At 43.6% G+C, this 17,989-nt stretch overlaps 1 protein-coding gene across 1 annotated transcript in view; it reads left to right on the top strand.

The window, feature by feature from the left end:
* Positions 1–14,745, top strand: part of PATL1 (PAT1 homolog 1, processing body mRNA decay factor) — a 42,295-nt gene extending 27,550 nt beyond the window's left edge. The window contains exons 15-19 of the mRNA XM_049779607.1: positions 1,629–1,788; positions 7,370–7,525; positions 11,994–12,079; positions 12,178–12,327; positions 13,045–14,745. Coding sequence (XP_049635564.1) covers positions 1,629–1,788; positions 7,370–7,525; positions 11,994–12,079; positions 12,178–12,327; positions 13,045–13,066 — 574 coding nt within the window. The 3' untranslated portion in view covers positions 13,067–14,745. The remainder of the gene's footprint in view (positions 1–1,628; positions 1,789–7,369; positions 7,526–11,993; positions 12,080–12,177; positions 12,328–13,044) is intronic.
* The last annotated feature ends 3,244 nt before the right edge of the window (positions 14,746–17,989 follow it).

The raw sequence follows: 17,989 nt of genomic DNA, 5'->3' as shown, positions 1-17,989 counted from the left end.
TTGCCTACTAGCATGCTCAGCCATACCATCTTTTAGGTATTTTCTCTCCTAGAAAGATGGATGTTGTTTGTGTTTTGAAAGATTCCTGTGATAAAATGTAGTCTTCCTATGAAAACTAAGTTCCCTAAGACACCTTTTTCTCTCTTTACCTCTCATCCTTCTCCCACTTGGTATCTGGGACAGAATATTGCTACTAGGAAGCATTCTGTAAACGCCAAGTGTTAATATAATTACAAGAAAAGAGAGGAATATGTCTTCCATTCAGTCTTTAAAAAGAGTTGATTATACTAAGCTAGGACATACAAAAAAAAAAACAGAACAGGAACTTAAGCATTTTTCTAAACTAACTGTTCTGGAGCTCAGCTCAGAGGGAAGAGCTTTATGGAGCTTGAAATGTTCTGTGGGGGCTGGGAAGGTGGCGCTAGAGGTAAGGTGTCCGCCTTGCAAGCGCTAGCCAAGGAACGGACTGCGGTTCGATCCCCCGGTGTCCCATATGGTCCCCCCAAGCCGGGGGCATTTCTGAGCACATAGCCAGGAGTAACCCCTGAGCGTCAAATGGGTGTGGCCCAAAAACCAAAAAAAAAAAAAAAAAGAACTGTTCTGTGACTAGTTGAAGGTATGTAATGGGGCTGGATATGTGGCTCAAGCGGTAGAGCACATGACCTGCTGAGATAAGCTGACATGAGCAATAACCAGCTCAGCAGCAAAAAGATATCTGAAAAATGCCTGACTCAGTAAAATTTAGTTGTGAGAGGCCAGAGCGATAGCACAGCAGATAGGGCATTTGCCTTGCATGCCGTTGACCCATGTTCTACCCCCAGCATCCCAGTTGTCCCCTAAGCCTGCCAGAAGTGATTTCTGAGCACAAAGCCAGGTAAGGCCTGAATGCTGCTTGGTGTGACCCAAAAGAAATTTTAAAAAATATTAATTGTGAACATTTTGAAAAATAAAAGTTTGTTTATATGTTGACATGGGAAAGTAACCACATATAACTGTTGTGTGAAAACAAGTAGTAACAAAGCCATATTCTAGGCACTTTATTTTTTCTGAGGTGGTGTCACTCCCGGTGGCACTCAGGTTACTCCTGGCTCTGCACTCAGAAATCACTATTGGCAGGCTGGGGTGGCCATATGGGACGCTGGGGATCGAACCCTGGTCATCCGCATGCAAAGCATTCTCCATGCTATCCACCATGCTATTACTCTAGTGCCTGACTGCTTTCTTTAAAACAAAACTAGTAAATTACAGTTTTTATACTTGTGAAACCTAAGAAATTACTTTCTGTGGCTTGGCTGAAAGTTTGAGAAGTACATTTTGCTATTAGTGCTGTGTAGATCATTGCAGAGTAGCTCGTTGTAATGTGCTCACCTAAACTTGTGGTTTTCTTTTTCTTTCTTTTTTTTTTTTTTTTTTTTGGTTTTGGTTTTGGTTTTGGTTTTGGTTTTTGGGTCACACCCAGCAGCACTCAGGGCTTACTCCTGGCTCTATGCTCAGAAATCGCTCCTGGCAGGCAGGGGGACCATATGGGATGCCGGGATTCGAACCACCGTCCTTCTGCATGCAAGGCTAACGCCCTACCTCCATGCTATCTCTCCCACCCCTAAGCTTGTGTTTTTCTTCCCCCACAGGCCAAGCGATGAACATTTTGTACAGATCATGTGCATCAGAAAAGGGAAGAGAATGGTTGCCCGCATTCTCCCTTTCCTCTCCACAGAACAAGCAGCTGACATTCTCATGACAACAGCCAGAAACCTCCCTTTCCTTATCAAGAAGGACGCACAAGATGAGGTGATCTGCCCCATGTCCTGTGGGATATCCTACCTCAGGGCCTTCCTAGTTGATAAGTTTTCTGGAATTCAGCTATCTTGTCTTTCTCTCTGCCTTCTTGGATATTAATTTGTTGATATCAAGCAAAGCATGTATCTATTCCAGGCCTGTCCTGTTTGTTTGTTTTGTCTTGTTTGTGATTGGGCCACACCTGTTGGTGCTCAGGTGTTATTCCTGGCTCAGTACATAAGAATCAGTCCTGGCAGTGCTCAGGGATATGAAATGTTGAGGATCAAACTTGAGGTCAGCTGCTTGCACAGCAAACACTGCACCTGCTGTAATATCACTCTGGATCCAATCCTAGATTTTGGTCTAACAGACCATGTTTCTTTACATGATGAAAGCAATATTCCCATGAAACTGTGTTATTATAGAATTGCTTGGGAAGCAGATAATTCAGTCATAAACATTTTTCAGAGAAAAAAAATGAAGGCTTTTGTATATCTAAAAAAGTCAAAATGTGTACCAGAGGAGAGCACAGCAGATAGGGCATTTGCCTTGCACAAGGCTGACCCGGGTTCAATCCTGATCCTGCTGGGAGCAATTTTTGAGCGTAGAGCCAGGAGTAACCCCTGAGAGCTGCTGAGTGTGACCCAAAAACTTTTTTTGGGGGGGGGTCTTTTTGGTTTTTGGGTCACACCGGCAGTCAGCAGTTACTCCTGGCTCTACACTCAGAAGTCGCCCCTGGCAGGCACGGGGGACCATATGGGATGCCAGGATATGAACTACCTTCCTTCTGCATGCAAGGCAAACACCCTACCTCCATGCTATCTCTCCAGCCCAAACTTTTATTTTATTATAACCATTGTGAAATTACAAAGTCCTTCACAGTTGAATTTCAGGCATACAGTGGCAGTGATTAGGCCTTTCCCACCACCAGTGTTGACCTCCCTCCACCAAAATTCCCAGCATGCATCCTATAGCCTGCCAGTGTAACAGGCCCATTTTAAGTTTAGATTGTTGCAGCTTGGGTCTGAAGAGTATAGTGTTTTTATTTTTATTTTACTTTATTTTATTTTATTAGTAGTATAGTGATTTTTTATTTTTTATTTATTTATTTATTTATTTTGGCTTTTAGGTCACAGCCGGTAGTGTTCAGAGTTTACTCCTGGCTCTATGCTCAGAAATCGCCCCTGGCAGGCACAGGGGACCATATGGGATGCCAGGATTTGAACCACCATCCTTACCTCCATGCTATCTCTCCGGTCTCTAGTATAGTGATTTTTAAAAAATTTTATCATCTAATATAGAGTAGAGTTCTGAATGTGATTATCTAATTTGTGCATAGTTAGAACTGCTTTCTGCTCATTATTTCTTGATTAACAAAATTTAGAATAGATGCAAGTTCAAAACAAGAAATTGTCAGGATTTAGGCTTTTGCTAGTGAGAGATTTAGAATAATAAACTTTATGAGAATGAACATATAGTAGACTATAAGTTGAATAATAATGTGGTAGTAGCCTTCAGAAACAAACCAATGCTAAGATAATTGGCATGGCTTGATTCAGTTGAAAACAATCTCTTCAAAAGTAGTGAGAGTTAAAAAGAGCCTACTTGAAATAGTAGTATCTGTTCGAATAATAAACAAGTGAGTGGTATAGGCCTCATCATCAGAAAAAGTGTAATGTTTTTCAGGAATGAAAAATGGGTTATAAGAGAGTTTAAAGAGTTGAGGATCAGGGCCGCAGAGATAGTATGGAGATAGAGCATTTGCCTTGCATGCAGAAGGATAGTGGTTCAATTCCTGGCATCCCATATGGTACCCTGAGCCTGCCAGGAGTAACACCTGAGTGCTGCTGGGTGTGACCCAAAAAACCAAAATAAATAAATAAGAATTGAAGATCGTTCTAGAAAATGGAAGCTAAGACTATAAATTGTAGGCAATGATATGGACACTTGCTAATCTCAGAGAAATTAACACTTCTGGGAGAAATTTATCCCATCAAAAATATTTATTGAAAATTTTGTACATCAGGCAGTGTTTCTTCTGTCCTAGGAATAATCTTATCTAGTTTTTGACACAAGGAACTAGGCCTTCACAAGTTCCTCCTTTCATGAACCTTCTCTGCCAGGGGATAAACTTGGTTAAATATAGAGTCTAAGTTGTTATTTATATGTACTGAAGAGTAACAGATCACATCTATAAATAACTTCTTCCTGAAATAATAGCTGAAGCTTAATATGTGTACAGTAATAATCCTGAAATAAATATCTGAGGCCAGATAGCAGAGAAGCTAAAAGGATAGCTATAATAGCATAGCTGTGTAAAAGATACATAAATTGGGGCCTGAGCGATGGTAAAATGGGTAGGGCATTTGCCTTGCATGTGGCTAACCAGGTTCAATTCCCAGAATCCCATATGGTCCCCCAAGCTTGCCAAGAGTGATTCCTGGGGGCCAGAGATAGCATGGAGGAAAGGAGTTTGCCTTGCATGCAAAAGGTCGGTGATTCGAATCCCGGTATTCCAAAATGTCCCCTGAGCCTGCCAGAAGCAATTTCTGAGCATAGAGCCAGGAGTAACCCCTGAGCGCTACCAGGTGTGACCCAAAAACCAAAAAAAAGGAGTGATTCCTGAGGTCAGAGCCATAAGTAACCCCTAGAATCGCTGAGTGCGGCCCAAAAACGAACCAACCCCCCAATAAGATTCATAAATCAAATTGAAGGGAATCTGTCTAGGTCCTGAGAAAAATGGAAGTGAATATATTCAAATAATTTTTAATTTCATAAGTTTACAAAAATACTAAAAATATTTAGACAACTTCAGAGATTGCTAGAATAGCAACTCATAAATCTGAAAACTATGTATGTAAAAGGAAAAGATCAAGCATTTCCCTGACCTTGTTAATTATCTAATCAAATATAGTTAGTAACCATCTTAAAACTACGAAGTTCTGGGGCTGGAGAGATAGCACAAAGGTGTTTGCCTTGCAAGCAGCCGATCCAGGACCTAAGGTGGTTGGTTCGAATCCCGGCGTCCGGGTGTCCGTCGTCCCCCCCCCTCCCGTGCCTGCCAGGAGCTATTTCTGAGCAGATAGCCAGGAGTAACCCCTGAGTGCCGCCGGGTGTGGCCCAAAACAAGTTCTAAGAGAATTTTGTTCATACCCCTAAGATTAGAAAATCATTTTTTAGTTCCTAAGCGAAAAGTAACGTTAATGTGGACACAAATCAGTACTACTGGTAAAAGCAGTCAGTGACTTTAGAAGGGAACATGCCAATACCTGCTTCCCTACAAGTCATTTTCATCCCATTAAGACCAGCTAAGACATGCATTTTTGACATGTCACGGTAGATAGCACACAACTCTTATTTATGGTTGATTTGGCTTTTTGTCTTTCCTGTCCACTCATATTAGAGCTATAATCTGATCTATCTCTATTGCTGGAGAAAAGGGAATAAGGCACCTACTTTGCTTGCAGCTCCTCCCCATTCAATCTCTGGCACCACCAAGAGTCACCCCTACATGCAGAGCCAGCAGTGACCTCTGAACACCTCTGGGTGTGCCCCTTCCTTTTCCCTCTCTCCCAAAAAAAACAGATCTCTATTTCTAAGTACCAATTTGGGGGGTTTGGGCCACACCCAGCTGTGCTCAGGGGTTACTCCTGGCTATGTGTTGAGAAATCGCTCCTGGTTTGGGAGACCATAAGGGATTCCTGAGTTCAAACCCAGGTCCATTCTGGATCAGCCACGTGCAAGGCAAACACCCTACCACTGTGCTATCACTCCGGCCCCTAAGTACCAATTTTTATGGGGAAAAAAAAAACATATAGTGAAGCTTGTTAACATGATACCACAAAAGTGCAGTCAGCCAGATCCAGGCTCTGGAAAATGACCCAGTTTCTTCAGCAGTTAAATAGCACAAGAAAAGCAGATGGGCCAGGGTCCAGGGCTGGCTTAGTAACTTAAGGCTTTTAAACCCGCAAGCACAAGGCCCAAAGTTCAGCCCCCAGCCCAAAGCTGGCACGACAGTGCTGCTTTTATCCTCCCTGTATTTGTGATCCCCACAAATTGCTTCAGAACTTAACAAATGCACCCAAGACAAGCATGAGACCAATATCATATGTGGGAATATCATACCATATTTATATGGGAGACCACATATGCTCTCCCACACAACAGCAGAAGTAGTATCTGACTACTGTTAGGTATGGCCCAAACATCCCTCCCCCCAAAAAGGGGGGAAATTATTATTATTAGGTGTGATATTTAAGAAATTTTGTTAGATACACAAATATTAATCAAACATTGATAAGACAGGATTTTTACAATTAGCAGTTTCATTGAAGTTGATTGGTGAGTATGTGGACCTCATTATACTCTTAAATTTTTGGCTTTGGGTCACACCTGGAAGTACTTATAGGTCACTCTGGTGGTGCTGAACTGACCATATGCAGTGTCAGGGATCAAACCCAGCCCACCCCCACCAAAGCATGCTGGAGTTAGCCCATTGAGCTCTCTCTAACTCAAAATGTTTTCTTTCCTTTTTTTGTATTTTTTGTTTTTTGTTTTAGTTTTTGGGCCACACCCAGCGATGCTCAGAGGTTATTCCTAGCTCTGCACTCAGAAATAGCTCCTGCAGGCTCAGTGGACCATATGGGATGCCGGGAATTGAACCCCAGTCCATTCCGGGTCAACCTCATGCAAGGCAAATACCCTACCACTGTGCTATCACTAAATGTGTTTTTGTTTTGTTTTGTTTTTTAAAAAAAAACTCCCTTCACTTGAAGTAGATCAGAGAGGAAGTCTACACTATCCTTGAAGGCCATTTAAAGGAACAACAACCACCCCCTTCTCATGCAGAGGCACTGAGTGTCTGGAAATACTATTTCCTTTCATGTGTTATGCCTAGTCAAGTCTGTATTTGAACTTTCTATTCTGCACCTACTGGCAAAGAACGAAAGACAAGCAGCCTTGGATTTCGATGCTAGCGACTGACTTTATATTCAGCATTAAGTTTCTGGTCACTCAGCTTCTTTAATGACACACAAAAACTGGGTTCTTGGCTCCTCATCACGCTCAGTATAAAGGTGTAGAACAAGGTACAACAACTCCAAAACTACTTCTTGATAATTTTGTAATTTTCAGAATTTGCATTGTAGATTCTGCCTTACAAGATATGGATATTACCAGTTTGTTAATTTTTTCCCTGTTCACCTTGACATTCCCAAGATTCTGTCCTGTTGCCTTTTTTCCTTTTCAGACCATGATGTCTGTCTGGCACATGGTAGGCACTGTGGTCTTTGTAGGCTTAATTACAATTACTGGCATTCTATCGTGAATCTTGCTGTGTATTTGAGAAGTGATTTTGTACTCTTGGTTCACACTAATCGGGGCATTCCCTTTGCGAATCGAGTTGTTAGATATACTCAGCAGATAAATGTAGCATTTACTGTAAGAGGACAGCTAGACTTGATTGGCCATTTAGGTCTTGCCTAGGGTGGCTGAGTTGATATCTAATCGTCTTTCATTCCGTCCATACCCCCCACTGCCAGAAAGTGGGTGCGCTACAAGTAGCCAGAATGTAATGCTTTTGTTTTGGTCCTAGGTGCTGCCCTGCTTACTGAGTCCCTTCTCTCTCCTCCTGTATCATCTTCCATCAGTGACTGTCACCAGCCTTCTGCAACAGCTAATGAACCTACCTCAGAGTGCAGCTGCACCAGCACCTTCCAATCCTCACCTCACCGCTGTGCTCCAGAACAAGGTGGGCTTTGCCTTTCAGACCTGGGCACTTTCCATGGTAACAATAACAGTGCCTGAGGCAACTAGTTTGAACAGCTTTAGTCCGGAGTTAAACTCATAGAAACAGAGACTAGTAATAATGGTGGTTTCATTCACCAAACGAGAATTTCGTGTCTCCTGTAGAATTAGTCTGGTAAGATGATTCCACGGCGGTGTCAGGGATCCGGACTCCTTCCATTGTCCTCTACTGGCATCTGCACTGGCCACCACGCTTGTGGCTGCTCAAGACCATAATGGTTAAAAAATTCAGGTTCCGGGCCCGGAGAGATAGCACAGCGGCGTTTGCCTTGCAAGCAGCCGATCCAGGACCAAAGGTGGTTGGTTCGAATCCCGGTGTCCCATATGGTCCCCCGTGCCTGCCAGGAGCTATTTCTGAGCAGACAGCCAGGAGTAACCCTGAGCACCACCGGGTGTGGCCCAAAAACCAAAAAATAAAAAATAAAAAAAAATTCAGGTTCCATGTGAGGCAAATAGTAAGGCACTTACCTTGCACATTTCTGACTCGAGTTTGATTCCCCAGTATCCCATCTGTTCCTCTGAGCCTGCCAAGAGTGATCCTTGTCTACACAGGAGAGATAGTACAGTGGTAGAGCCTTTGCTCTGCACATGGCTGTCTCAGATTTGATCCCCAGTGCTAATGGTCCTCTGACCCACTAAGAATGTTCCCTAGGTGTGGAGCTAGGAATAAGCCTCGAGCTCCACTGGGTGGCCTAGAAGCAAAATGAAGAAGAGACAGAGAGAGACCGGTTAGCCTAGGTTAATTATCTTCCTTGTTTTGAGCATTTTTAGAAATGCTAACTAAAAACTTCTTCATCTTCCTGGCAAGGATGTCATTCCTATTGGAGAAGCTGGAAAACACCTTTCAGTTCCTATCACTGTCACTAAAAACAAAATCCAAGTCTGAGGAAGGAGAAGGGGGGAAGCTTATTAGGTTGGTAATTAGCAAGTTCTGTGTAAAGACTATAAATAGGAGGTAGCCTATTTCATACTTCATTTTTCATCTTATTAATTATACAGAGACTCTGGGGGAGCAATATAAAAGGAAGCAAATGCCTGAGCATTTCCACAGGCACGCCTTGCCTTCAGCTTTCCAGGCTTATGTCCCTGGAGAGGATTACACTTCGCTGAACCAGTTTCCCTCTCTGCACTGTGGAGGGTGCTGTTGACCTCAGAGCCCTCTGTTACTTAGAGGAGAGTGACTGTACACAATTTAGTGCACAAGTCCTTATAGAATGTTGGTGAAACATTTACAAAAAATTAATTTTTCTGGTATTTTTGTGGTTTCCCGAGTTCTTTAGCATCCTCCCACCTCCTAAACATGTATACGTGGGGTTCATTGCCATGTCTCAGTTGCCCCATGCTGAGTGTAGGAGTATGTTGAACCCTGTGGTGGAAGGACATCCTGTAAGGACATTCTGTCCCGCCCTGGGTCACTCCATACACCCTGAGCTGCAGAATAAGTTCCAGTCACCCGAGACCCCAAATTGGAATAAGCAGTTTGGAGTTGGGCAGGGATATGAATTAATGATCCGGACAATTGCTTCATAGTCAAAGTATTCTAATTCTTGCTTCAGAAGTTTGGCAGTGATTTAATAGAGAGATATGCTGTGTGAGCTTTATTCCAAACAGCCTATGATAAAACTGGTTTCATTGTGTCATTTGCTTCAAACCTTGTTCCTAAGAAATTATCTACGCTGTTGCACAAGGTCTTACTGTAGCGCCTGGTGGTAAACAGACATTTGTTCTAGTAGAATGAAAAAGCAGGCTAAAGGCCTCTTTCTCCCTTGCACCTGACAAAAGCCTGACCGATTAAAGGCAGTTTCTCAAAGGCTCACAAAGATGACATCATCCCAGGAGACATGACATAGGGGTTATAGGGTTGGAGAGATAGTAAGGCACTTGCTTTGCACATGGCTGTCCCGGATTCGATCTCGAGTACCCCCATAGAATGTCCTTGTACTGCCAGGAATAAGCCCGTGATTGTCCAGATGCATGCTTTCTGGGTTTTTTAGCTCTTTGAGTTTGGGTTTTGTTTTGGGCCATTCAGCCAAAATGCTCAAAAAAACTTTTGAGTTTTTATTCTGATAAGAATTCAGACAAAAAATTATATATATAGCCCAGTGTGTGTTTCTGTTAACAATATGAAGAGAAGTTCTGTGAAAAGGCAGGTGTATTTTCTTTTTTTCTTTTTTTTTTTTTTTGGTTTTTGGGCCAACCCAGCGGTGCTCAGGGGTTACTCCTGGCTGTCTGCTCAGAAATAGCTCCTGGCAGGTATGGGGGACCATATGGGACACTGGGATTCGAACCAACCACCCTTGGTCCTGGATCGGCTGCTTGCAAGGCAAACGCTGCTGTGCTATCTCTCCGGGCCCAGGTGTATTTTCTATGATCATCTACAGCTGCGATTTATACTTTTATCCTGGGATTTGTCTCTCTTTTCATTTTTGTTTTTTTTTTTTGTTTGTTTGTTTGTTTTTGGTTTTTGGTTTTTGGGCCACACCCGGTAACGCTCAGGGGTTACTCCTGGCTATGCGCTCAGAAGTCGCTCCTGGCTTGGGGGACCATATGGGACACCGGGGGATCGAACCGAGGTCCGTTCAAGGCTAGCGCAGGCAAGGCAGGCACCTTACCTTTAGCGCCACCGCCCGGCCCCTCTCTTTTCATTTTTACTGTATTTACATTGAGCTTCACATACATAAATCATGTGCTTTTCCTCTGAGTACATTTCCAGCCCTGTGTGGTCATTAGACATGTCATTGTGGTTTTTTTTTTTCCTTTTTTCTCTCTCCTTTCTCTCCCTCCTCTCGAGTCCTTTGTGCTTTTTCCCTGTCCATTCTTTTTTTTAATTATCTTTATTTAAACACCGTGATTACAAATATGATTGTAGTTGTATGATAACAGTCATGTAAAGAACACACCCCCTTCACCAGTGCAAGATTCCCACCACCAATTTCCCAGATCTCCCTCCTCCCCACCCCACCCAAACCTGTACTCAAGACAGGCTTTCTACTTCCCTCATTCATTCACATTGTTGATAGTTTTCAGTGTAGTTATTTCTCTAACTGCACTCATCACTCTATGTGGTGAGCTTCATGTCATGAGCTGCACCTACATGAGAAGATGGGGGGAAATAAGGGTTGGGACTGAGGCAGTAAAAGATTAGAAATGAGCTTTGTAGGGCAGTATCAAGGTCACAATACAAGATGGATATTAACCTGTCCATTTTTTTAACTTGATATCAACATCCTGTGTGGGGCTGTTTGTCCTAGGTTTTTGGTTGCGGTTGGTTGGTTGGTTGGTTGGTTGGTTTTTTTGGGAATGGGACCTCCCAAATGGAACTCAGGAATTCCATTGGCCTTTCTAGGCAACTTGACCTCAGGGACTAGATGACTCAATACTAGAACCTGAGGTTGCAGGTACTACTCAAGCCCTTTAGTGCCAAGGACCACCAGGGCAGCCTGGCCTCGCTGCTTGGGATCCTGCACAGCTGTACCCACAGATGGTCATAGAACCATGCAATGTGCACCTTTGTCCCTGTGTTATTTCCCCAGCCATAGGTGTATCTTTTTTAATTATTAAAGGTTATTTATTTATTTATTTATTTTTGGTTTTTGGGCCACACCCGGCGGTGCTCAGAGGTTACTCCTGGCTGTCTACTCAGAAATAGCTCCTGGCAGGCACGGGGGACCATATGAGACACCAGGATTTGAACCAACCACCTTAGGTCCTGGATCGGCTGCTTGCAAGGCAAATACCACTGTGCTATCTCTCCTGCCCCTTAATGGTTATTTTTAATTTGGGGAGTGGTCAGGTGTTTGGCCCACAACTGGCAGTGTGGTCTCTGGGGAGATCATGCAATTCTAGCACTCAAGCTAGGGTCAGCTATATGCTGCAATCACTCCATACTGTATCTCCAGCCTGCACCCCCATCCCCAGATCTTTTTTCTTCTAAGTAAATTTTTTCACACTCTGATCTTTTTAGTACCTCTGTATTTTCCCATAAGCCTTGACATCTGTTTTCTTTAAGTTTAAAATGTCTTACTCTGCTTATTGTTTTGTTTTTTTAATCTATTTCAGGAGCATCACCATCCTGTATCAAACTGTATCTTTAGCTCTCTTTTTTAATCCACCTCTATTCTGGAAAATAGGAGAAACACTCAGTCTTAAATAGTCTCTAACAGAGAAAACAGCCTCTTTCTGTCTCCTGGTGGAGTGGGAGAACTGAGTTTTTCTTGACAATGACTAAACCAAAATAGAACCAGAAGAAAGAGATGGTGATATGATTACCCAGTTTCAGAGAAAAACCCGGCTGTCTTATCATTTTGATGTGCTACTATTTCTGTCCAATGATACTGTCCCTCAACCAGTGGGGGTGCCAGAGTTCAGTGCGCACCATTCTGAGTTTGATCCCCCTCTGTCCTCTTTTGCAGTTTGGCCTGTCACTGCTCCTTGTCATCCTGAGCCGTGGGGAAGACCTACAAAGTTCGGAACCTGCTCCAGAACACAGCAGCCAGTGGTCAGTCCAGATACAGCATCTCATGTGATGAATTTCTATTAACATCCTTTATATTCTTTACCTCAAATTGCAACTCTTGTTTATTTTTTTCCTTTCAGGACGGAGGTCATGTTCATGGCGACCCGAGAACTTCTACGGATTCCCCAAGCAGCCCTGGCCAAGCCAATCTCAATACCCACAAACCTAGTATCACTCTTTTCTCGCTATGTTGACCGACAGAAACTGAACTTGTTGGAGACAAAACTGCAGTAAGTTTACAAGAGTAAAGTTTCATACTGCAACGAGTTGATATTTTAGGTTATAGAGTTATGAACAAGGGACCACCACAATAGTACAGTACTGGTAGGGCACATGCAAGCAACTCACCTGGATTCGATCTCCAGCATCCTGTATGGTCCTATAGACTAGCTGTAGTCCCATCCCCCTCCCAAAAATATTATGAGTAATTAAGGGCATATAAAACTAAATTTGGGCCCAGAGCAGTAGAACAGCTTGCCTTGCCTGCAGCTAACCCAGTTTCAATTTCCAATATCTCATATGGTCCCCTGCACACCTGCAGGAGTAATTCCTGAACGCAGAGCCAGGAATAACCCCTGAGCATTTCTGTATGTGGCCCCCTAACAAAACGAAAACTGAATTTGGCAGGCGACATCAATGATTTCTCTTAAATGTGAATCTCTGCTACGTACATAGCACTGAACCTCAGGGCTTGAAAGATAGTACAGTCTCTAGGGCACTTGCCTTGAATGCAGCCAACCATGGTTCCATCTCCAACATTGCCAGGAGGGGTCTCTGTGCATAAAGCCAAGAATCTAGCAAAACCGTCTTGGTTCATTGAATGCTAAGAGGAGAGTGGGAACATCACTGTTTCCTTGCATGAGAATTCACTGAAAGCCGTCATTTTAATGCTAACGTACATTGATTCATAATGTAAAAAAGGTTTCTTTTTTTTTTCATACCCATAGGCTAGTTCAGGGGATCCGATAAAGAGATCTTCGGATGTTTCCTGTACCTCCTTTTGGCTGTCACCTGCACTGCTGCCATCACCATGGCGTGTTTTTTAATGCGGGAGGGAAGGTCGCTGATTCCCCAAAGCGTCTGTGGGGCTGATGTCTGTTCGAGAGACGCTCTCGGGGTCAGGTGGGCCTGCCCACAGCTCTGAGAAAGGTGGCTGGGTGATACTTCTGCTGGTTTCTTCTTACCTACTGTGTTACACTTCTGCATGTCCTACTTTGACTAAATTCTTCCCAATTTTGCAGGGTTGGTTTTGCCCTAGAGACACAAATATAATCTCTCCCTTGATCCTACCATCACTACTCCAGTTGAGAGTAGATTGTAGCCTGCCAAAAGGACTCCTTCTCTCATCCTATTGAAGTCTTAACTGCCCCATATTAATATTCAGATGATGATAGGAGAGCCATGAAATAGAAATACGCATATATACATATATACCCAGTATATGTATGTATGTGTGTGCCCCTATACATAAGTTTATGTGGTATCCAGCAGATCCTTTAAAGAATCAGTTTTAGATTGAAAACGACTTAGTTGACACACACCCCCTTCCTCTTGAAACTCAAAACCAGCTGATGTATTTTTTTTAACTATTTTTAGTCCATCTTGTAATTTGGTGGGTTCTACTTGTTTTACTATTAATACAGGGTATGCAGCACATTTAATAAAAGTGACACTTTTCATTGGCTGCTGCCCAGCTCTAGACAGAGAAGTCGTTTCCCTTCCTGCCCCACCTATGTTTCTCCACCTCAATGGAGACAGCACACGGTTATGTCATCGTCCTGCTACAAGTACGAGGTATTGTTGATTCTGTCTCCTCTAATTCGGACAAGATTGCCCAAGGCGATCCTGCTTCCACGGTGTAGCTTTTGCACACTTTGCTCTGTCTTCCTCAGACTTCAGTAAGCCATGCTTTTCCTCCTCTTCCCGCCCCCTCCTCCCCCCACCCCCTTTTTTGGAGGTGGCATGGACAGATATCTCCAAGCGTAGCCTTGGAAGCTACTTTGGCGTGCTTGGCCCGCCCGTCTCCACCGCACCATGGCGGAACCATTGTCGCTGCTACTTTATCTCACCCAAGCCCCGTTCCGGGCAAGCCTGGGGCCTGGGTTGGATTCCCGGCAGGGGCAGCTTGCTCTGATCCTTTTTCCTTAACCCCTCTTCCATTCAGCAATCAACCAGGATGTAGGACTTTGATCCCTAGTGATTCCAGCCTTCAAGAAAAAGAAATCGTAACTAATTTTACACGACTATCCTGATAACTCTTTTGCTGTGCTCGCCTTTTCGAATGTAGCAGAGGGGACAAGTTCTATTTAAACTGAAGAAGACATTTTGCACACATACGGATTGTACAACAGTCAACCCCTCCGTTCTAACCAGCTGTCCTAGTTCTCCATCTCCCATTTCTTTCCCCTCTGTGGCCCCAAGCTCCACCAGCTGTTCCCCAGTGATGTAACCTAGCTTCCCTCTGCCATAATCTACTGACCATGCACCTTTCCTTCCTTCCCTTCACAACTGATCGAGTGAATACTTGATTATTATGAATTTCTTTTCTGTGCTTTAACTTTTTGTTTGGTTCTAATAAAATTAAAATTTCTAAATTTACATTTTTATAGGGTATTGTAAATACAAATAAATTGTATACTTGAAAAAAAGTGTGCCACTGTTTCAACTTTCTTAATTCTGAATATGGTTTTTAACATAGTTCTAGCATATTCATAGAGAGACTGGTAAACATCTTGGTATTGAGGTTTGGTAACAATATTGCCTAATGCTTTTACCATTTTTATTTTGCTGTACAAGAGATAAAGATCTTATATGTACATAGTAGCTTCTTTTATGTTTGTGGGACCACACCCTGTAGTGCTCAGGGTTTATCCCTGACTTAGGGATCACTCTTCCTGGGCTTAAGGATCTTCATTTTACTTCAGTCCCTAATAAAGAAATTGAATTTTTAGATAAAAAAATACAATTACTCTAGATTTATCAGTTATTTAAAATTCATTCAGTAAGGGGCCAGAGCAATAGCACAGCAGCAAGGTGTTTGCCTTTCTGCATGGCTGATCCAGAACAGACCTCAGTTCGATCCTGGTGTCCCCAAACCAGGAGCAATTTCTGAGTGCATAGCCAGGAGTAACCCCTGAGCATCACCAGGTGTGGCCAAAAACCAAAATAAAAATAATAATAAATTTGCTCAATAAATGCAGCTGATACCATAGTACAGCAAGTAGGGCACCTGCCTTGCACAAGACAGACTCTGTGATGGATCCCCAGTATTCCATAAATTATCCCAAGCACCACCAGGGTTAATACCTGAGTGCAGAGCCAGGAGTAACCCCGGAGCATCATCAGGTGTGGCCTTGAAAAAAAAGTTTTTAATTTGCTGAATGTAAAGCGACCACCACCAGGTTTTGTTTGTTTTCTATACAACTGTGGAATTTGACCGTGTCATCTCTATAACTAGCCTGGGTAGGGCATCTGAAAGGCCAGGGTAGCAGCCACAGCACACCAGTACTATCTCCTGGAGAGGAATTTAAATCCAGGCAGAAGGGTGGGAGCACAACAGTAGAGCATTTGCCTTGTACACGGCCAGCCCAAGATGGACCTTGTTCAATTCCCGGCATCCAATATGGTTCCCCTGAGCCTTCCAGTAGCAATTTCTGAGTGCAGAGTCAGGAGTAACCCCTGAGCACCGCAGAGTGTGGCCCAAAATAAAAGCCCACAACCATGGGAGCTATTGCAGCAACAGTACTGGTTATTTCCAACACACCTTGCCAAAGCCTGTTTGCCAGTTCAAGCCAGGACCTTAGCACCTCTGCACAGTACTCTGTTTTTTTTTTCCAAACAGTAGCCTATCAAAGTCAAATCCAGAAACTATAACCCACTGCTCTAGAATCAGGACTCAGAACTAACTGAGATTTCATCTTTAGCTTGTGATGCAGAGTCAATAAAAGAACCAAAGGGGGCGAGAACGGTGGCATTAGAGGTAAGGCGTCTGCCTTGCAAGTGCTAACCTAGGATGAACCGTGGTTCCATCCCCTGGTGTCCCATATGGTCCCCCAAGCCAGGAGCTATTTCTGAGCGCATAGCCAGGAGTAACCCCTGAGCGTCACCAGGTGAGGCCCAAAAGACAACAACAACAAAAGAACCAACGGCTATTGGTGATTATTTCTACTGGGCATTCTATAGGCCCCCCACCCCCATCTTCAGCAGCCAGCGCTGATGTCTAGCAGGTTATGTATTGCGAGAAGCTTCAGAAGAGACTCAGAATTGTTATTTGAAAAAATAAAAGCCAAAAAAACACAGTCAATAGAGAAGACATGAACAGTGGGTAAATGAAGACAATACATGGAAAAAAGCCAATAGCTTTTGAAAAAGAAAATAAAATGGATGAGCTTCCTAAGGAGATGCCATCCTGTGAGAACCTGACCAGGAAACTTCTCCAGGAAAGGCCGGAGAAAGGTTTCTATTCTAGACAACCTATCCAGCATGTCTGAGGTCACATTCGGTTCCCTACAGGAACTGAGAATTCCATCTCGTCCAGTCATCTGTCAGCAGGTGGCCAACATCATAGAAGAGAAATCCTGAGAAGAAAATCCTGTCCTTCCTCTTCACTCAAATGTTGGCACCCCAGCCGCTGGCCAGAGTACAACTCCTCCTGCCTGACTTCCCAGCTTTGTGCAGGAGCCTGGATTTGTAAGGACCAAAAGAGATACCAGATGTGTGAATGAAAGTACTCATGAATTCTAGCCATGGAGCAAAGGTCAAAGAAATCCCAGGTTGTCAACACAAGTTCTTTTCACACAGCTCCAAGCCTGAGGCTGAGCCAGGCCACGTCTCCTGGAGTGCAGCCCTCACCGACTGCACACAAAAAGAAGCACTAGATTTGAGCATGAATGTTTCAGGCTCCTTACACTGCCCTCCTAGTTCTGATGACAAAGATGAATGACTACTGTAGATCAAAGCAAAGATGCATTTGAAGCCCAGTGGCTAAAAATAATGCAAGGTCTTCTGGAGCTTGGGACGTCAAGAAGATTATCTCTCCCATGTCATTGGCTTTTCCTATGCGTGAAGATGAAAACAGAAAATTGTGGGTTACCACAAACTAAAAGTAGATCCCTAGGAGCCAGGACTTCCAGCATACTCTGTTTGCAAGCAGATTTCCTTCAGAGCCAAATGATAAACTGAAGATTTTTGAGGTGATTTAACTATTTGGGGTATGTTGCAACAAGATCCAGGGCCAGAGCAATAGCACAGCGGTAGGGCATTTGCCTTGCATGCAGCTGACCCAGGATGGACCTTGGTTCGATCCCTGACATCCCATATGGTCCACCAAGCCAGCCAGGGGTGATTTCTGAGTGCATAGCCAGGAATAACACCTGAGCGTCACCAGGTGTGCCCCCCCCCAAAAAAAAAGATCCAGGGCCCCCAGCACAAAAATTGTGGGAGACTTTAAGATGTTCACAGCTTAGGTCTACACCTTTCTACAAAGCCTCCTTTGACTCAGTGCAAGCTTAAGACAAAATGTAGCAGCACAACCAGGATACCCATCTGGCTTTGGATTCTTGTAAGGAAAATGGAGAAAGTCTCCAAAGACAAAATTCAACCCAGTTCAGTTGGAAACCCCAGAGTTAGTATTCCCTGCAGACTTTTCCTTTGCATCTGCTCATTGCTCCACTTGAGCCATCATGCAACAGATGGGGTGCTGACCAGCAAAGCCAAACGAGGCCTAGAGGCTTGTAAACTTACTAACATGGACTTGGCCACTTCAAGGAGCTTCCAGCAACCAATACAGGGCTCAGTAGAATAGACACAGAAGGTTCATATAGGATGATGAGCGCTCAAAACTTTACTATCAAAATCCACCGGATGATAAGACAATAAATTGATTCTCGAGCT

The sequence above is a fragment of the Suncus etruscus genome, chromosome 9, assembly GCF_024139225.1.
Source record: "Suncus etruscus isolate mSunEtr1 chromosome 9, mSunEtr1.pri.cur, whole genome shotgun sequence".
In the NCBI taxonomy this organism is placed as follows: domain Eukaryota; kingdom Metazoa; phylum Chordata; class Mammalia; order Eulipotyphla; family Soricidae; genus Suncus; species Suncus etruscus.
The sequence above is the reverse complement of the archived record's forward strand: the minus strand, read 5'-3'. Positions and strand labels throughout refer to the sequence as shown.